Source organism: Taudactylus pleione, unplaced genomic scaffold, assembly GCF_031769625.1.
Source record: "Taudactylus pleione unplaced genomic scaffold, aTauple2 ptg000021l, whole genome shotgun sequence".
NCBI classification, from domain to species: Eukaryota; Metazoa; Chordata; class Amphibia; order Anura; family Myobatrachidae; genus Taudactylus; species Taudactylus pleione.
The window spans coordinates 20808256-20826723 of record NW_028284423.1 but is presented as its reverse complement, the minus strand read 5'-3'; the positions used below and the strand labels follow the sequence as shown (position 1 = coordinate 20826723).

Sequence of the window (18468 nt, the reverse complement as noted above, 5' to 3'; positions counted from 1 at the left end):
AACTAGTTGATTGGTTGGAATGAAAATCTGGTAACATATGGGGAGTAAATGATGATCAGCAATTTACTCTTAAATGTCAGAAAACAGATGAAAATGGTCGTCAGACAAGTTTGTTAAATGTTTGATCTAAACAATTGTTCAAACAACAGTTTTTGTCCATTTTCCGGCGTTTGGGAGCAAATTGCTGATTGTCATTTGCTTTCATACCTTACCAGATTTTCATTCCAACCGATCAACTAGTTGGATGGTTGGACAGAAAATCTTTATGTGAGTACCCATTCTTAAGTGGAGATGAAACAGGTTTGTGTTTGAACTAGGTAAGACACTCCTGTAATCACAGATGGAGAGCAGTAGAGCAAAGTGAGAAATTTGGATAATGTGTATTATATTGGGACATACAGTCAGGTGCATAAATATTAGGACATTGACTGAATTTTCATATTTTGGCCTCTATTCACCACCACAATGGCTTTGAAATGAAACAAACAAGATGTGCTTTAACTGCAGACTTTCAGAATTAATTTGAGGATAATTACATCCAAATCAGGTGACCGGTATAGGAATTACAACAGTTTCTATATGTGCCTCCCACTTTTTAAGAGGCCTTAAGTAATGGGACAAACTAAACAATCCTAAATCTAACTTTCACTTTTAATACTTTGTTGCAAATCCTTTGCAGGCAATTACAGCCAGAAGTCTGGACGCATAGACATCACCAGATGCTGGGTTTCATCCCTGATGATGCTCTGCCAGGCCTCTACTGCAAATGTCTTCAGTTCCTGCTTGTTCTTGGGGCATTTTCCCTTCAGTTTTGTCTTCATCAAGTGAAATGCATGCTCAATCGGATTCAGGTCAGGGGATTGACTTGGCCATTGCATAACATTTCACTTTTTAGCCTTATAAAACTCTTTGGTTGCTTTTGCAGTATGCTTCGGGTCATTGTCCATCTGCACTGTGAAGCGCCGTCCAATGAGTTCTAAAGCATTTGACTGAATATGAGCATATAATATTGCCCGAAACACTTCAGAATTCATTCTGCTGCTTTTGTCAGCAGTCACATCATCAATAAATACAAGGGAACCAGTTCCATTGGCAGCCCACACCATGACACTATCACCACCATGCTTTACTGATGAGGAGGTATGTTTTGGATCATGAACAGTTCCTTTCCTTCTCCATACTCTGCTCTTCCCATCACTCTGGTAAAAGTTGATCTTTGTCTCATCTGTCCATAGGATGTTGTTCCAGAACTGTAACTGTAACTGTAGCTTTTTTAGTTGTTGTTTGGCAAACTCTAATTTGGTCTTCCTGTTTTTGTGGCTCACCAATGGTTTACATCTTGTGGTGAACCCTCTATATTCACTCTTGTGAAGTCTTCTCTTGAATGTTGACTTTAACACATATACACCTACCTCCTGGAGAGTGTTCTTGATTTGGCCAACTGTTGTGAAGGGGTTTTTCTTCACCAGGGAAATAATTCTTCTGTCATCCACCACAGTTGTTTTCCGTGGTCTTCCGGGTCTTTTGGTGTTGCTGAGCTCTCCGGTGCGTTCTTTCTTTTTAAGAATGTTCCAAACAGTTGATTTGGCCACACCTAATGTTTTTGCTATCTCTCTCATGGGTTTGTTTTGATTTTTCAGCCTAATGATGGCTTGCTTCACTGATAGTGACAGCTCTTTGGATCTCATATTGAGAGTCTACAGCAACTGATTCCAAATGCAAATGTCACACCTAGAATCAACTCCAGAACTTTTACCTGCTTAATTGATAATGAAATAATGAGGGAATAGCCCACACCTGTCCATGAAATAGCTTTTGAGTTGATAGTCACATTACTTTTGGCCCCTTAAAAAGTGGAAGGCACATATAGAAACCGTTGTAATTCCTACACCGTTCACCTGATTTGGATATAATTACCCTCAAATTAAAACTGAAAGTCTGCAGTTAAAGCACATCTTGTTTGTTTCATTTCAAAGCCATTGTGGTGGTGAATAGAGGCCAAAATATGAAAATTCTGTCAATGTCCCAATATTTATGCACCTGACTGTAGGTCCTCATTCAGAGGCGCTCGCAAAATGCGAGCGGTTGCTCTGAATGTGGGCGGCCGCTTGTCTTTTGCCTCCAGGTCACTAGCTAAGCTGTGAGTTACCACCCACAGCTTAGCGACCAACCAGGGTGATGGTTGCGATTGTCAAGACCATCGCGACCATCGGGGCTTGCGACGAGACCCTTGAGGTTGGGTCTCGACAACCGCAAGCCCCAGGGAGCTTCCTGCTCTGATTGAGCAGGAAACTCCCCACTGACATCACTGCTGATGTCAGTGTGGCCGCCCACAAAACGGCATGCGTTCCTTAAGGAACACCTCCATTTGTGAAAACACCCCCCCTCCCCGCCTACTAAACGGGGCGAGCTGTCGATCAACATCGACAGCCGCCCCGCTGGCAGCGAGCCCTGGAGTGACAGAATTTCTCTCGCTCCGGGGCTTGCGCACGCACAGTGCGGCCGCTGCACGTGCGCAGGGCCTAAACATCGACCCACTTGCGAGCACTCAGTGCTTGCGAGCGGGTCTGAATGAGGTCCATAGACCTTGTAGCATATTTACTAAAGATCGATTTTGATCGATTTTAAATCAATCTAAATCAGTGTTGTGTTTCTAGGGCTAAATCACACATTTACTAACACTTAAAAAAGCAAATCAAAAATTGTCTGTTAGTAAATGTGTGATTTAGCCCCAGAAATACATTGATTTATACCGACCTTTAGTAAATATACCCACTGGAGTCTTTCCATTGATGCAATGCTGTCTGACTGTACTGAACACAAATAGCCTGCTGAAAATGGAAAACATTGGATAAATTGTATTATCTGTGACCACAATGCTACTAAGTAGCACTACAGCTCTGGTATTGGAACAGGAGGATGCCATAAAGATAAATTTTTCATATGCTGCCTATATTTGCAATGCACTGTGTGAGTGTGGTTCCTTTTTATTAATATAGAAATTGTGGTCAATCCAGATTGCTGTATAATTTAGAATCAGACATGCGCTGTGCTAGAGTCTACTGCGCATCTGCAGGTCACTGGGGAAATGGCACGGCAGCCACTTTCTCAGCGATTTCCCTACTGCCATGCACAAAACACAGGGAAAATGGCCGTTGAACCATTTTGCCAATGGTTTTGTACAGTGCTGCTACTGCCGATATGGGACTCCGGAGAGATAAGCATTGAAGAAATGGGTGCAGGGTGTGTGGTGTGGGCCCATTTGCACCACACACCCTGCACCCATTATAGATATGTCACTGGTCAAAATCCACCCCTGCCCTGCAATACCGTGCCATGCCCCCAGCTGTATTGAACTGCCTGCTCTCACAAAAGTCTGCCAGTCAAAAAGTCGGCAAGTATGCTTATAATGGAGTCTCTGCCATTTTCATGGTACCTAAAACCACCTTAACAGATGCTTAAAGCACATACATTTTACATTGCTATATCTGAGAGAAAGAGTTAATTACATTTTTTGGATGAATATCTAGGATCCCGGGAATCATAGTGGCACAGAGGAGTAACTAGGTTAGTGTGTGTACTGTGGGGGGCTCGGTGTGCTATGGGGGCAATGAGTGAGCTGGGATGGAGGTCAGTGTCCTGAGAGAGTGATTGCTGTGAGAGGGCTGTGAGTCAGTGTGATATGGAATGCACTGGCAGGAAGCTATAGAGGGGGCAATCAGCGGGGCCAAACTTGGGAAAGATAAGTGAAAGCTAGCAAACATTAAGTGTATTATACATACATAGCCAATGTTTCAAGGCCGCGGGTGGACCCTTTCTTCAGGGTGCTGTACATGGATATGAATCAGGAATGAAAATATAGTGCTATAGATTGTTTGAGGAAGGGAGGGCCCAAAACTGGTATCTTGCCTAGTGCCCCATCAGGTCTAAATCCAGCTATGCTCCTATGTCCCTCCGGGAGACCCCGTAGGCTTTCTAAATCTTGAGATGCAGTTGATCACTGTGGTGACGTGTCAGGAGCTAGTCATCGTTAGGCTGGACCAGAAGTCTCTCCGTCACGTGACAGTAGGCAAGTATGGCCTACATAAAAAGTTGATATAATGTTTAGGTCTTATTATCGTATTTTAATTTCCAAATACAATGAAGAGTTCTAGTTTTTGTACAATATACAGAATAATAAATACATTTCAGGGATTCAGTCATAGCTCCATGCGCACAGCATGTACTGTATGTTGTGTCCAACTATTAAGTGTTCCTGTGAATATTTAAATAAATAAATGAAGCTTTATTTGAAAACATTGTCATCATGGCTCACACCAAAAGGGATTATTATATAAAAAATGAAGTTGCAAGCTAAGATTAGTCATAGCCTATTTGCCAGCTGTCCCAGATCTCCCGTGAAAATCACATAAATTCCTGCTTATTCCCTGGATCTCAGAGTCCTGGGAAATGTCACAGGTTCACAGGTTTAATAGTTTAACTGTGGAAATGTGAACGTGTGTAGCTGTATATCCTGCCTCCTCCATCCTCTCTGTAGGACTCAGGTGTTTGCTGTCCTATAGAAGCACATTTCTCTGTCAGCTGTTAGTCACGCTTCATGACTCCTTGTAAAGAAAAGGCATATCCTGGGAGTGAGCTACAGAGAGAAGTGGGAGGCAGAATTCAGGACAGGGCCCAATGCACACATTCCTCAATGTATAGTGCCATGTTTTATTTTATATAAGGCAGTGATGATGTCATTTAGGAGCTGCTGGCAGAATGTGTACAATGCTGATATAAATAAACGGTGCTGTGTGCACTTAGGTAGTTACAGCTAGGACATGTCCAGCATAATGTTGACACCTCTAGCATAATATGTTTATTACTGCCATAATTTGGATATTATATATAGCAATGTGGTTATCTGCTGTGGCATTACTTGTATAATGTGGACACTGCTGGTATAATTTTGGTGCTGCAACCCCTCCCCTGCTGCTTACCTTGATAAACAGAAGGTGAGGCAGCATACTCTCCTATGCCTGTGACAGGGCTGGCTCCAGGGGTCTGAGCACCCTGTGCCAGCCCGGCACATAGCGACCAAAATTGGGGGCGTGGCATCATTTCCATAGGCCACGCCCCCTGTGTGACGGTTTTTGGAAGCATTCCCGCATGGCATGCCTCCAAATAACGCCAGCCCAGCCCTCTGCCGTCAGTGAATGGATACCATGCGCATGCGCGCGACATCCATTCACACTCCGGGGGTCCCCAAACTCCCGATTTGACCACCGCCAGGCCACTTCGGCCCACGGGTGGAACAGCGGGACAGTACTGTCACGCTAAAATCGGAATGTTGGGGAGGGGTGCACCCTCTATTGGTGGCGCTCCTGTGAGACCGCACTGGTCGAACACCCCTAGAGCCGGCCCTGGCCTGTGACATCACAGCTAACCACCATGTTATCAGTGCAACACCTAACATAGTAGAGCATCAGCTACAAGATTCAGATGGTAGAAGCTGCCGGCTGCTACTCCTTTAGGTCAGTGGTCTCACCTGAAGGAGAAGCAGTGGGGTTGTGGGTTCTCCATGGGAACATTAGGAACACTGAATGATTGACATTATGGATCTGCTACAAAAATTGTTGTCTGTTCTCCCAACTCTGCCCAGGCTGCACATGCATTGACATACCCTCATGGAACCTTCCCTACATCAGAACACATGTGACAGCTCAGTTACATTTCTTATGTCCAGAGCGGAGATGCGATAGAAATGTGTTTGACTCTGAAACACTGATGTGTGACAAAGCCCCCTCCCCCAAAAATTCCTGAAAAATAAATTTGTCCTAATCAGCAGGTGGCCCGGGCCCCGTTGAGCCCCTTCCACTGGCCCAGGCTATAATAATCAGTTACTGCTCCCATATTGTTGCTCCCCCACTCCCTGCTGATTACCTTACCTTACATTCCCTGTCTACAGTATCACTGAAACAGAGGAGCAGCAGATACTGTACCAGCTCCATGTATAAGAAGCTGTAGGTAGTGCATTGCAATACAGGAAGCTGCTACCAAGTTGGAGCTATTACACACCAAAACTGAGACAAGTCTGCAACAAGACAGTGTGTTTGTAGTTGCACATGCGCAGTAGAGATTGGGAGATGCTTGGGTCTGCTGTGAGACACAAGAGACAGGGCAAAGTGTTATTGCTGAAGTGGTGAGGTGGAAGAAGCCATTCAATACCCACTTATGGTGTGCTGAATGACTGTTGCAGAAGTGCAGCTGAGATTGAAATCCAGAGACAGTGTGTCAGCACCTGGAGCCAGAGTTGACATCTATGGAGGCTGTGAGTAAAAAACCTGTTGAAGGGAGCCATCCCTACTGAGCTGAAGCACTACTGAGATTTGTTTAGAAGCTATCGAGAACTATTTGTGTGCTAATGAGAACTGTTATAGAACTAATGCGAGAGTGTATAAGAGATATGGAGAATTATCAACAGATCTACTTTATTTCAAGTACTGTGTAATCCTGAATTGTGCAAGAGACTGTGGGCCTGATTCAGAGCCGCTAGTAAGCGGCCGCTCATTCGCTCCGAGCGAGGTTCGCACATCTGCGCATGCGTATGGGTCGTAATGCACATGCGCCAACCAGTCAGTGCGGTTGGAAATCGTGTGTTCGCAAAATAGCGAGTGCATGCTAATTTGAGTGACAGGATGAGGCGTTTGTGGGTGGTAACAGGGGAAGGTGCTTGAAAACGGGGAGTGGAGATCCGAACGCAGGCGTGCCAAATGGTCAAAACAGGCATTTTAAGGGTGTGCATAATTAACAAAGCAGCGTCATCGGCCACGTCACTTGGTTGTCTCTTAGCCTGAACTGTTCGCATGATTGCTGTAGGAAAATCCAACCACAAGCACTGCGAGCAGTTCAAACGCCTTTCGATGTACTCGATTAATCTAATAAATAGCGGAGATGACATATGATGCGAACGGCAAAGGGGCGTCTTTACAAAATAGCGAGCGCATGTTTCGTTCACTCGCTCAGACATAGAGGCGTCAACAGACCGCAATGAGTGAGCGCTCAATTTAAATAGCCGGCCCCTTTTTCTGAACGACCGAGCACAAATAGCGTCCGGATCTGAATCAGGCCCTGAGTTTGAGTAAACAGTGTGATATTCTTATTGTTTAGGCTACTAGCGAAACAGTGCCTGAGTTTGTCAGTGTAAAATGCAGCAGCCATTTTGTGTGAATACTGAGCTAAGTTAAAGCACTTTGGGACTGCATTATTGCTACTATGCAGTGCTGAAGATAATTGGGATATGCTGTATTGCAAGTGGAACTGTGTTTATTGTACCTTATCATTGGAAAGGCAAAGTTATTGGTCTCTGTAATCAGGAAAGAACAGCATTAGATGCAAAGCTTATTTCTAATACTCCAAGGACAGAACTTTGTGTGCACTTTATAGTAAAATACTGAGGTTTTTGCTAAATCTGCTGAGTAATAATATGTGTTGCTGCTACTGTATATCTGTGACCTCCTACCCCCCTTTAATACATTTACTTGATTATACTATTTACCAATGCTGTCACATTATGTAATTTTTTGGGGTAGCCACTCTGCTACACCCTGAGATGGATAAAGCTTGTGGAGTCATTGCCAACGGAGAAGAAATATCTGCTGAAGCTGCCATCTCACCTAATTTATCTGTGCCCACTACAACACCCAGGGTAACAGAGTAGGTTCTCTGGAATGTCCATGTGACTTCACCGCAGAGAAATTGAATGAATGACCAACATATTGTCACTTTTCATTGAGGGGAAGATGTATCAAACCTTGGAGAGAGATAAAGTGGAGAGAGATAAAATTCCAACCAATCAGCTCCTAACTGTCATTTTTTAAACACAGCCTGTAAAATGGCAGTTAGCAGCCGATTGGTTAGTACCTTATCTCTCTCCAAGGTTTGATACATTGGCCCCTTTTAGTAACAAATAATAGAAAAGTCTACTTTTACTAAGCTCTCTAACACTAAAAGACTTTCCATCATTACCTTACCGCATACACATTACAACAAGATGATGTATCAGATTTAACTCATGATGAGTTGTGTTTGACACCAGTGTGACAGGAACTTCATATTCCTTGCTGTAGTTAATATTTAGATGCTCAGATTGACTATATGTTGACCTAGTTCCTCCCACTGCAAACTTGTCTGCACATAAAGGCCTATTCGGTAATCTTTGTGCTCTGTCCCTGTGAAGGGTAAATAGTATAGTAATAGATAATGCTATACACTTTACTTCCAGTTTTGGATCAGCTCACTTAAAGCACTTGCGTAGCCCACATATGTGAGGGATTCTTCGGGTTCCCTCTCCTAAATAAAAATACAGTCTATAGACTGCAATGGCTAATGCTAAGTCTCTCAGAGCTTGATAAACTGGGCATTTTCACAGTCCCCATAAAAATCTATGAGGTCTGCTTTTGAGATCATAAAGGAAGAGACTGCAGAAGAAATCATAAATAGCCCCTATACAGTAAAATGCAGCAATCCCCTGACAATAGCTGCAAGTTTTAGCTTAATAAATAGGCCCCTGAGAAGTACAGTAGTTGTTTAAGCTGAAATAATCTGTGCTGCTGTTAACATTCTAAGGTCTACACTAGTGGTTCTCAAACTCGGTCCTCAGGACCCCAAACAGTTCATGTTTTCCAGGTCACCTAGCAGGTGCACAGGTGTATTCATTATTCACTAACACATTTTAAAAGAGCCACAGGTGGAGCTAATTATTTCACTTGCGATTCTGTGAGGAGGTCTGGAAAACATGCACTGTTTGGGGTCCTGAGGACCGAGTTTAAGAATCTGTGGTCTACACTGTCCACCTTATTTCTTGCTTGTTGTTTTGTATGAAATCTAAATGTAAGCATCAAATTCAAGGCACTCAGAAGCTATAAACAGGTTTTCATTTAATATATATCAGTATGAGTTACAGAATGGAGGTCATAGGTTAAAAGATTATACATTATATTTGAACTATCTTCCCATATACAATTGCTCATAAAGTAGTAGAAAAAATTAGGAGAGTGTACAACGCAAGTCCTGCAGTCCTGCAGTTTATCCATCTTCAGCATGGCTAAGAAATACACATACAAGGTAATGACTGCTGCTGCTGCCTCACTTCTCAGCAAAATGGATTAAAAATATTCTGTTCTCAGAATAATGCTACAATTTCCAGACCAACCGACATGCACATAGTAAGTAACTGGAAACACCATTCATCAGATCATGCTGAACAAAATGGCAGCAGAGGGCTGGACAAATATATTTTGAAATAGATTAGAAACAAAACCTTTCAGCAGTGTAATCCTGGTAGTCACCTATTTCTTATCGCTCAGTGGCTACATCTTGTTTTAGATCACATGCAGTATACCTCACAGGAATAACAAACAAGCCTCGTAACCTATCCAGGATAGTATTAATATATTTGCAGTGCAGCAGAAGCAGCTGATATCAAAGATTATTGCAGTTACCACGGAGATGGAAGAAAGCAGAAATAACCATTATGATTTGTAACCAGCTTCTTCAGTAATAAATTGTGCCCTGCTCTGTTACCATTTACAGGAGACAATTTTAAAACTAAAAATGCTGTAATGAAAAAGCAGCAACCTATAAAAGAACCCAAATCCTTCCCTTTCTGGAATACACAAAGGAAATACACTGTGCATCGCTAAACATCTGGAAGAAGAATCCCTACCTTCGCATATGTATCATATTTTGTGAACCACTTAAGGATTTCCATGTCCATTCCAGATTTCAGCTGCTTCTAGAAGACTGCCGTATCCTGCTTTCTCTCCAGCAAAACTCAGTTCACTAGAGAGATGGAGGGACCCTGTCTGTTCACAGGATAATGCAGCCTTCCTAAAGGATGCAAGAAAAACGCATGAGTATTGTGTCACGCACAGCACTTATATACAGACACTGTCAGTAGCCTGGCAACTGCAGGGTTTAATAGGTGTCATTTTGTTTGCTTGTTTGTATTTCTTTGTAGTTTTTTTTTTACATGCATCTATTTTTTGTGCTTTTCTATGTGTTTCTTGAAAAAAACTGCCATGGCTGAGAAAGATTTTTATTTTTACTCTATTGTTGCCTGGTGAACTGTAGAGGTGCTTAATGCACATTAACTTACTCTATAATGAGACTTTAGGCAGCAGGATTTTTTGTAGAGGTAACAAAAAAAGGATTGTAACCCATACGTGACCAACTCTCATGGAACGTCCAGGAGATGCCTGAATTTTTGGTTAGCATAGGGCACAATCCCACATCTTGCCCACTTCCTAGTAAAATAGGCAAGACAAGGGTAGCATGATGCCTGAACATAGCCCCTCCCCATCTGTGTAATGAGTGTACTGCATCACTGCATTGCACGGGAGTGCCTAGGTATAACCACCAGTGATTTTCCATCAATGGTCACCATCGAAGGTGCCATCTGTGATAACCATTGATGGTACAATAACCATCTATGGTGAACTATAGATAGTTTGCACCACTCAATGGCCACAACTGCTGGGAGCACGGCAAGCCGTGGGCTAACTAAAATCGGGGGCGGAGCTTAGCAGGCCGCTAAGTGGGGGGCTACGTCCAGTGTCAGGAGCAGGAAAAAAAAACATTGGGGTCCACTTTGACATCGATGGCAAGCCGTGGGCCAATTAAATTCAGGGGCGGAGCTCAGTGGGCCGCTAAGGGGGGGGGGCTAAGTTCCGTGTCGGGAGCAGGGAAAAAAAACATCGGGGTCCACTTTGCTATTGATGGCAAACCCATCGGCCATTGATAGTAAAACACAGATATTTGTTAACGATCGATGGTCGCTGGCCATCCCTAGCAGGGCCAAATTATGCGATTTGTCCAACCCGCTTACCCACAGTGGATATCACCATCTCCCAGAGGGTGAATAATAAATGTTGGCACATATGTTGTAATCCCTACCACATGCACACAAATAAACACACACATACTGTACACTTTTCTCTTAAAAATCTAAATCAAAACTACTGGTACTTGGTGGCTCTATTGATGCTTAAAGAAGCAATACAGTATGTTTTTAAAGTGCATTAGTGATGATTAACAGGGACTCATTGATCAGTAACTGAAAGAAAAAGGAATTCCAAGGTAGAAACTAAGATGAATGGACAGAATAGGAGATGATGACTCATGGGGGTCAATTCAATTAGGAGAGAGTTTGTGAAAGCCAGTTTGTTTCCTGAAACTGGCATAGAATGTGTGCCCACGAGAAATGCAAGGGTGAGGGTGCATGACTTTTCTACAAAGAGCGACCTGGGAGGAATGCATGTAAAATTGGGGCAACCATAATTGACCCAAAAACACTGTAGTGACAAGTGAGATAGCAGGACCATATAGAAGGCTGTTAGTGGCCACAAGGAAAATACTGGAGGTTCTTAAAAAGTGTCAATGGCTGATGTTTCCACTTTTTATTAATGGTTGAAAAATTATAGAAAGCACGTGTTTTTTATCAAAAGAAAGTCTTTCCAGCATTTTGGGGTACAGATAAATGTTTGTATAGTAATTTTACAGTGTTTTTATACAAGCTTGTAAAAAGTTGGGATAAACACTTTTACCTCTTACTGTACCTACAAGTTCAAAATCCCCTCCCCATACCTGTCCCACATCATTTACACCTCCACATACCTGTCCCACATCATTTACACCTCCATGTACCTGTCCCACATCATTTACACATCCATATACCTGTCCCACATCATTTACACATCCACATACCTGTCCCACATAATTTACACCTCCACATACCTGTCCCACATCATTTACACCTCCACATACCTGTCCTACATCATTTACACTTCCACATACCTGTCCCACATCATTTACACCTCCACATACCTCCATTTACACCTCCACATACCTGTCCCACATCACTTAAACCTCCACCTACCTGTCCCACGTCATTTACACCTCCAAATACCTGACCCACATCATTTACACATCCACATACCTGTCCCACATCATTTACACATCCACATACCTGTCCCACATCATTTACACCTCCAAATACCTGACCCACATCATTTACGCCTCCACATACCTGTCCCACATCATTTCCACCTCCAAATACCTGTCCCACATCATTTACACCTCCACATACCTGTCCCACATCATTTATACCTCCACATACCTGTCCCACATCATTTACACCTCCACATACCTGACCCACATCATTTACACCTCCACGTACCTGTCCCACATCATTTACACCTCCACATACCTGTCCCACATCATTTATACCTCCACATACCTGTCCCACATCATTTACACCTCCATATACCTGTCCCACATCATTTACACCTCCATACACCTGTCCCACATCATTTACACTTCCACATACCTGTCCCACATCATTTAATTCATTATATAGATTTTTAATTTAACTCATTATATAGATTTTCAGAATCCAACTGAAAACTGACATGTCTTTATTGCCCATATTATACTAATTAAACCCCTCTAACTGCATTATTATTCATTGAGAGGGGTGTACCAGAGGTTCTGCACTTTGTGCAGACATTTTTATCTTAGAATAAAGATTTTTCCTATCTTTTCATCTGGGGTGTGCACAAGAAAACACAAATTTACTGTGAGAAATCAATGTGTTTGGAATTGATTTGCAAATGTAATTCGCAGTGCAAGTTCGTCGTGAAACTGCTTGCAAGAACGACCTTGCACCCACTGGATACAGGAAGACAGATATAGTAACCAAAAGAGGGTGTCAGATCAAGATTGTAAGCTTGCAAGCAGGGCCCTCTTACCTCTATGTCTGTCTGTTATTACCCTGTTTTGTTCTATCAATGTTTCCAATTGTAAAGCGCAACGGAATATGCTGCGCTATATAAGAAACTGTTAATAAATAAATAAAGAGAATTGGCAGACAGACGTGGGTTCAGAGCCAGAAGTCATATAGCAAAAGATCAAAATCAAAGCAAGTAGTCAGCCAAGTAGGTTATTAGAGCAGTCAAATGAAAACACAAACAGGACACAGAAACAACAGACAAGACTGAGGAATAATATCAGAAAGACTGGGGAGGAAAAGGACCTCCACTACCAGAGAACTGAGGACCTGATTCAGACCGGCTCGCTAGGATGCATTCGCTCGTAGCCGGCCGACTTTCCCATTGTACACATGCGTATGCATCGCAGTGTGTGTGCGCGATCCAGTGCAAGAGATCGTGAAGCATTCGCTTGCTGCGCATAGACTGCCCAGCAGAGTGAGTGACAGGAAAAGCCATTTGTGGGTGGTGACAAGGGCTGACAATTGCAAATGGGGGAGTGGAGGTGCGAACGCAGGCGTGCCTGAGTGTCTCAACGCCATTTCAGAGGCGTGCATAATTTAGAGCCAGCGTCATAGTACACGTCACCTGGCTGAATATTACACTCAAGTGCTCCAAGTGCTTGCGGTAGGGTATGGTCTGCCACAAGCGCTGTGATCGTATCCGATGGTACCCGATGTACCGATGGTTGCATACACTTCCTGGAGGTGACGTGCGCAAGTGGGCGCCTTAAAACAGACTGCTGGGTGTCTGCATACATAGAGCGATCGCACGCCAAGACATAGTGGGCGTGCTTATGCCTTGCCATGCGATCGCCTGCCTTGCTGTCACTTAGCCGAATTTGCATACGCATCCAGTGAGCGTACGCTTCTAGTGAGCGGGTCTGAATTGAACCCTGAGTTCTGACCTTCGGCATGAAGTTGGGAACATAGCAACTGCCTCACTCCTTGCTATTGACGTTGTTAATCTAATGAACCCAGGACCTGGATGGCATGAAAAACTTTGGAACTTTATTTAATAAACAAAAAACATTATTATTATTTAACATATACACCTGCTTCTGCCTATATACCGAGCTTTGCAGCTGCCAGTAGCCACCATTGAGTATATGAAGCTTGCATTAGCAGAAATGGTAAACAAAAAAAATGCCCATAGTTGTACTAAAATAATTTTCATCTCTTTTTTTTATATTAATCATTTTTCAATTTCTTTCTTTAGATTTACTTGAATCTGCACTAGAAGCCTGAAACCAGCAATGCTATATCCACATGTGCAGAAGATACCCCGACTTGCCAGCAATGCATTAAGGGCCTGATTCATGTTTGTACGCAAATGCAACCGCAGTTGCGAATTCTCATGAATCACAATTGCGAAAATATGCTAATGACTCCCCCTGCCATCAAGTGCATAGAGACGCCCACTGAAAGTATCTCACATCCGCCGCTCACGCACATAACCGGAAACATTGAAAGCATATCAGGGCGAGTGGACGGAGACCAGCCACACGTGTGTAAAGTGGCACTGAAGGGATTAGCCCTCTTGCTGCGGCACCATTTTTAAAGAGACAAGGCGCAGGGCACCATGTACTGTAGATTTATGGGTGATATTGTATTTTACCATCTTGTATTTAAAGTGCTGTTCACAGTTTTGAAATTGGGGAAACATGTTTGAATGTACAGACTATGCACTTATAGAAATGTTTAAAGGTATTGACATTTGGAGACAAAGTGTAGAATTTACGAAGCAGCAGCTTCTGTAAGCCACTACTTCCCGGCGGCTTGCAGGTGAATATTTTAAATGGCACTCAGAGTCAGTGTAAAGCACATCGGGCTTTACACTGATTCCGCGTGCCGTTTTAAATATGTACTGTACCTGCAACCCGCCGGGAAGCAGCGGCTTACAGAAGCCACTGCTTCGTAAATTCTCCCCAAACTGTTCTTTAGGCATCCTCACCTAGGGAGTGATATGGTAATTGCCCTAGCCTGGCAGTGGAGGGTTGGTGGTGACTGAACAAGCCTTTTCTTTAAAATGCACTGCAGAGGTCTCTGGTGTGTCTCTGTGTAAAATACCCAGCAAGTTTGGGAAAAACTATTTGTTTGCTTTTGAGAAGGTCCTATCTGGTGAAACTTCCTAAGAACTTACAGTGTTAAGACTGGGAAAGCCAAAACTGGTTTTAGTCATAGATTTGTAATAGGACGACTTACATTGAAATTTGCATTACATTTACCTTTTGAGAGACAGTATATGCTAACTCAATTTGTGCTTTAGAAAAGCCAACTGTTTTTGGGTGGGAACAAGGAAATTATGTTAGTTCCTTTAAAATGTCAGATGTGTTTATTCATATTTTCTGAGCTAGCATTGGCTAAAAGGAACACAGGGCGAATTTAACCCCTGTGGTTTTGTGTGTAAGAATGATATAAAAGAAGGCCTGTGAGCCTGGTTTAAGGTATATCTTCTTGGAATATCAAGAAGGAATGTACTGCTGTTAAACATAGGTATGGTGACCCCCCCTTAAGCTGAGGGGAAGAGTCTTTTTTAAGACTACTTGAGCAATAAACAACTTACCTTTACAACGACTGCATCTGAATCCTGCGACAACAGAATTGCGCCAAACTCTATTTCGTTCTCCGGTAAACCCACACCTGGTCCATGGTAAATATACCGTAAGTGTCTGTTTACTGCTGACAGTCTTTCCAGGGAGCGTTACTCAGTTGCCACCTTATTTATTATTTTTTTTGTTAAACAGCCCACGAAAAAGATTTTCTATTCCTTCAATGAGCTTATGGCTAAAAACCAGGAAACTTATCTGCTTGTGTTCACCACTGCTGACCATACAAATGCTCATCCTGCCACACTAGTGACAGATCATTGCCCAAAGTGCTGACACAAGTAGGTGACCAAATTGGGCAACATTCAACCTATTCAGCCCAATGTGTTGCTTTACCTCTTGCATCACTGGGGCATATTAATGCATAAAAAGACTACTAGCAGCTATGCTCTAACATGGTTAACTGTTTTGCAACATTGTTGTAATAAAGTAAAAAAATGAAAAGCCCTGGCTGCCTGTCAAAGTGTCTTGTAACAATAAAGAAGGGATGAATTATATATTTATTAACAGTTATTTGTATAGTGTAAACATTATCAGCATGCTATAGAGCAGCGGTGGCCAACCTGTGGCTCTTCTGTTCTTCTGATTTGGCTATCCTGACTGACACTGACTGCCTCCACTGATAGGTGCACAGCTGTTCTTAGAAGGCTCGTCCTTTGTTGCAGCAGTCTTCTACGCTCTGGAGGTATGTATGGGCGATGTTATGATATCATGCCACAAACAGGAGGCAGAGCTCAACTTGTGACTGAACCTGCAGCCACAAGGAGGATGCGGTCGCAGAGGCCAGAGCTTACCTACGTGACGCATACAGTCCACAGTAAGGTAAAGCTGTGTTTTTTTATTATTATTATTTATTTTATTTATGTGGGGGAGGGGGGGCTGGATTTGAGTTTCCAGGGGAGTGCTGGAGTGACACATGAGGATCTGCTGTTGTGACACATGAGGGCTGCTGGAGTGACACATGGGAGGCTGGAGTGACAAATGAGGGGCTGCTGAAGTGACACATGGGAGGGACTGGAGTGATACATGAGGGGAACTAGAGTGACACATGGGTGGGCTGAATTGTATTATCTTAATCTTTTTTTTCAATGTTTATTTTGTGGATGTGGCTTTTTAAGTGTATTTTATGTGGATCTGGCTTCTTTCAGTGTATTTTATGTAGATCTGCTATTTTCAATGATTTCTATATTGCTCTTGCTTTTTCTTTCCAATTAACAGTTACATTCACGTGATTGTGTGCATATGCTTTTACAAGGGTTGCTGCTATTTCCAAGTTGGAGAAAGGACCTCTGTGACGTAGACACCACGTGACCGCTGCAGGAGGCTGGACAGCTCCTGAGTTACCATCCAGTAGGGCATAGAGGGGGAATAAATATCTGTGGCGAGCGCAGCGAGCCACCGTGCCCGAAGCGTGGCGAGCGGAGCGAGCCCGCGAGGGGACACTTTTGGTCCCCCGTTACCATCCTTGCCCCTCCCCCTTTCAGGCCGAGTCACGTGAGTGTGACGTCACAGGGCCATCAGCCCGCTATAGTCTAGACCTAACCCTTTTACAAGCTCCTACAAATGTCATGCAAGGGGTGTGGCTGGCACAAGGCCACACCCCTTTTTGCACACATGCCTTTGATGCGCGCATGATCTTGGCTCTTTGACATACCTACAGATATTTTTGGGCTCTTTGTCTCTGACTGGTTGGCCACCCCTGCTCTAGAGAAAACTTTGCCACTCACTTCAGTCCCTGTCCCAGTGGAGCATACAATCTATATTCCCTACCACATGAATACACATACATACTGATGTTAATTTTTTTGTCAGAAGCCACTTAACCTGCCAGTGTAGAGTGTCTTCTGGAGTGTGGGAAGACATTGAAGCACGAGGAGGAAACCCACACAAAAATAGGTGAACATGCAAACTCCACACAGATCATTCATGATGGAACTCATGATTTCTGTCAGGCAGTAATGCTAACCACTATGATATCCGTGCTGCTGGAAAAAAAGGGGATAAATGGCCTGATAACCATCAGTATAGGAATAGGTTCCATTATATAAGCATGGATAAGCTGTGGAATTGCTTATGACATGATATGTTAATGACCAATTCAACAGGATATAAAAATTAGATATCTTCTTTCAAATACTGTAATACTATCTTTAAACTACAATAATCTCAAATAAATGGCACTATATGTTTGGGTTAGAATTAGGAGAGGACATTATGGTGGTGATTGATCACAGGAAATTATCTGATTGGAGTCAGGAAATGATCCCCTTATTCCTTATGAGGCTAAATTTTAAAATGTCAAACGTGTAGTTTTGTTTTGCATTACTCTGCATTACAAAATTAAAGTTTATAAAGGCTTGAACTCAAAGGATTTGTGTCCTTTTGCAACCTAACTATATAAACAACAGCCCAGGCTAAGGGGTATATTTAGTAAAGTGCGAGTTTTTAAAAGTGGAGTTGTTTCCCATAGCAACCAATCAGATTCTACTTATCATTTATCTAGCACCTACTAGAAGATAATAGCTAGAATCTGATTGGTTGCTATGAGCAACAACTCCACTTCTGGAAATCTGCACTTTCGTATATATACCCAGTGGCGTATCTATAAAGGGGACCGCACACACCCTGCACCCATATTATTTTAAATCCACCTGTCCATGGTCCCGCGGCGGGTGTCAGTGCTGCTCAGAACACCGGAAAATGGCCGCCGCGGCCATTTTCCCGGTGTTCTCCACATGCGCAGTAGATTCCAGGCACACTCTAGTGCCCGGAGTCTACTAATGCTCCGGTGGCTGGCCAGCCGCGTCAGTCGGCTGCAGGCCACCGGGAAGAGAGGAAGGGGCACTGCATGGGGAGTGCACACCAGCCCCCTCCTCTCTTAAGATGTCCCTGTATATACCCCTAACTTTTCAAACTGTTTACAAACTCACTTGATAAAATTACAAACAATTTCAATTGCTTAGTTTTTCAGCAAAAAAAGAAAAATGATTAACTGTTACAGTACTTGAAAATGATCTTTTATCAGTTAGGTCTATGGAGCAAAATCACAATACA

The 18468-nt window shown here is 43.1% G+C and overlaps 1 protein-coding gene across 5 annotated transcripts in view; it reads right to left on the bottom strand.

Moving 5' to 3' along the window:
* The window catches only part of WDR17 (WD repeat domain 17), a 197716-nt gene that overhangs the window by 116282 nt on the left and 62966 nt on the right, over window positions 1-18468 (bottom strand). For 4 of the 5 annotated variants that reach the window (XM_088448485.1, XM_088448493.1, XM_088448502.1 and 1 more), the window contains exon 1: window positions 9707-9797. The exons of the other annotated variant lie outside the window; for it this stretch is intronic. In XM_088448485.1, coding sequence (XP_088304611.1) covers window positions 9707-9757 — 51 coding nt within the window. In that variant the 5' untranslated portion in view covers window positions 9758-9797. Of the gene's footprint in view, window positions 1-9706; window positions 9798-18468 lie in introns of those variants that run through there. 5 annotated transcript variants of the gene reach the window in all.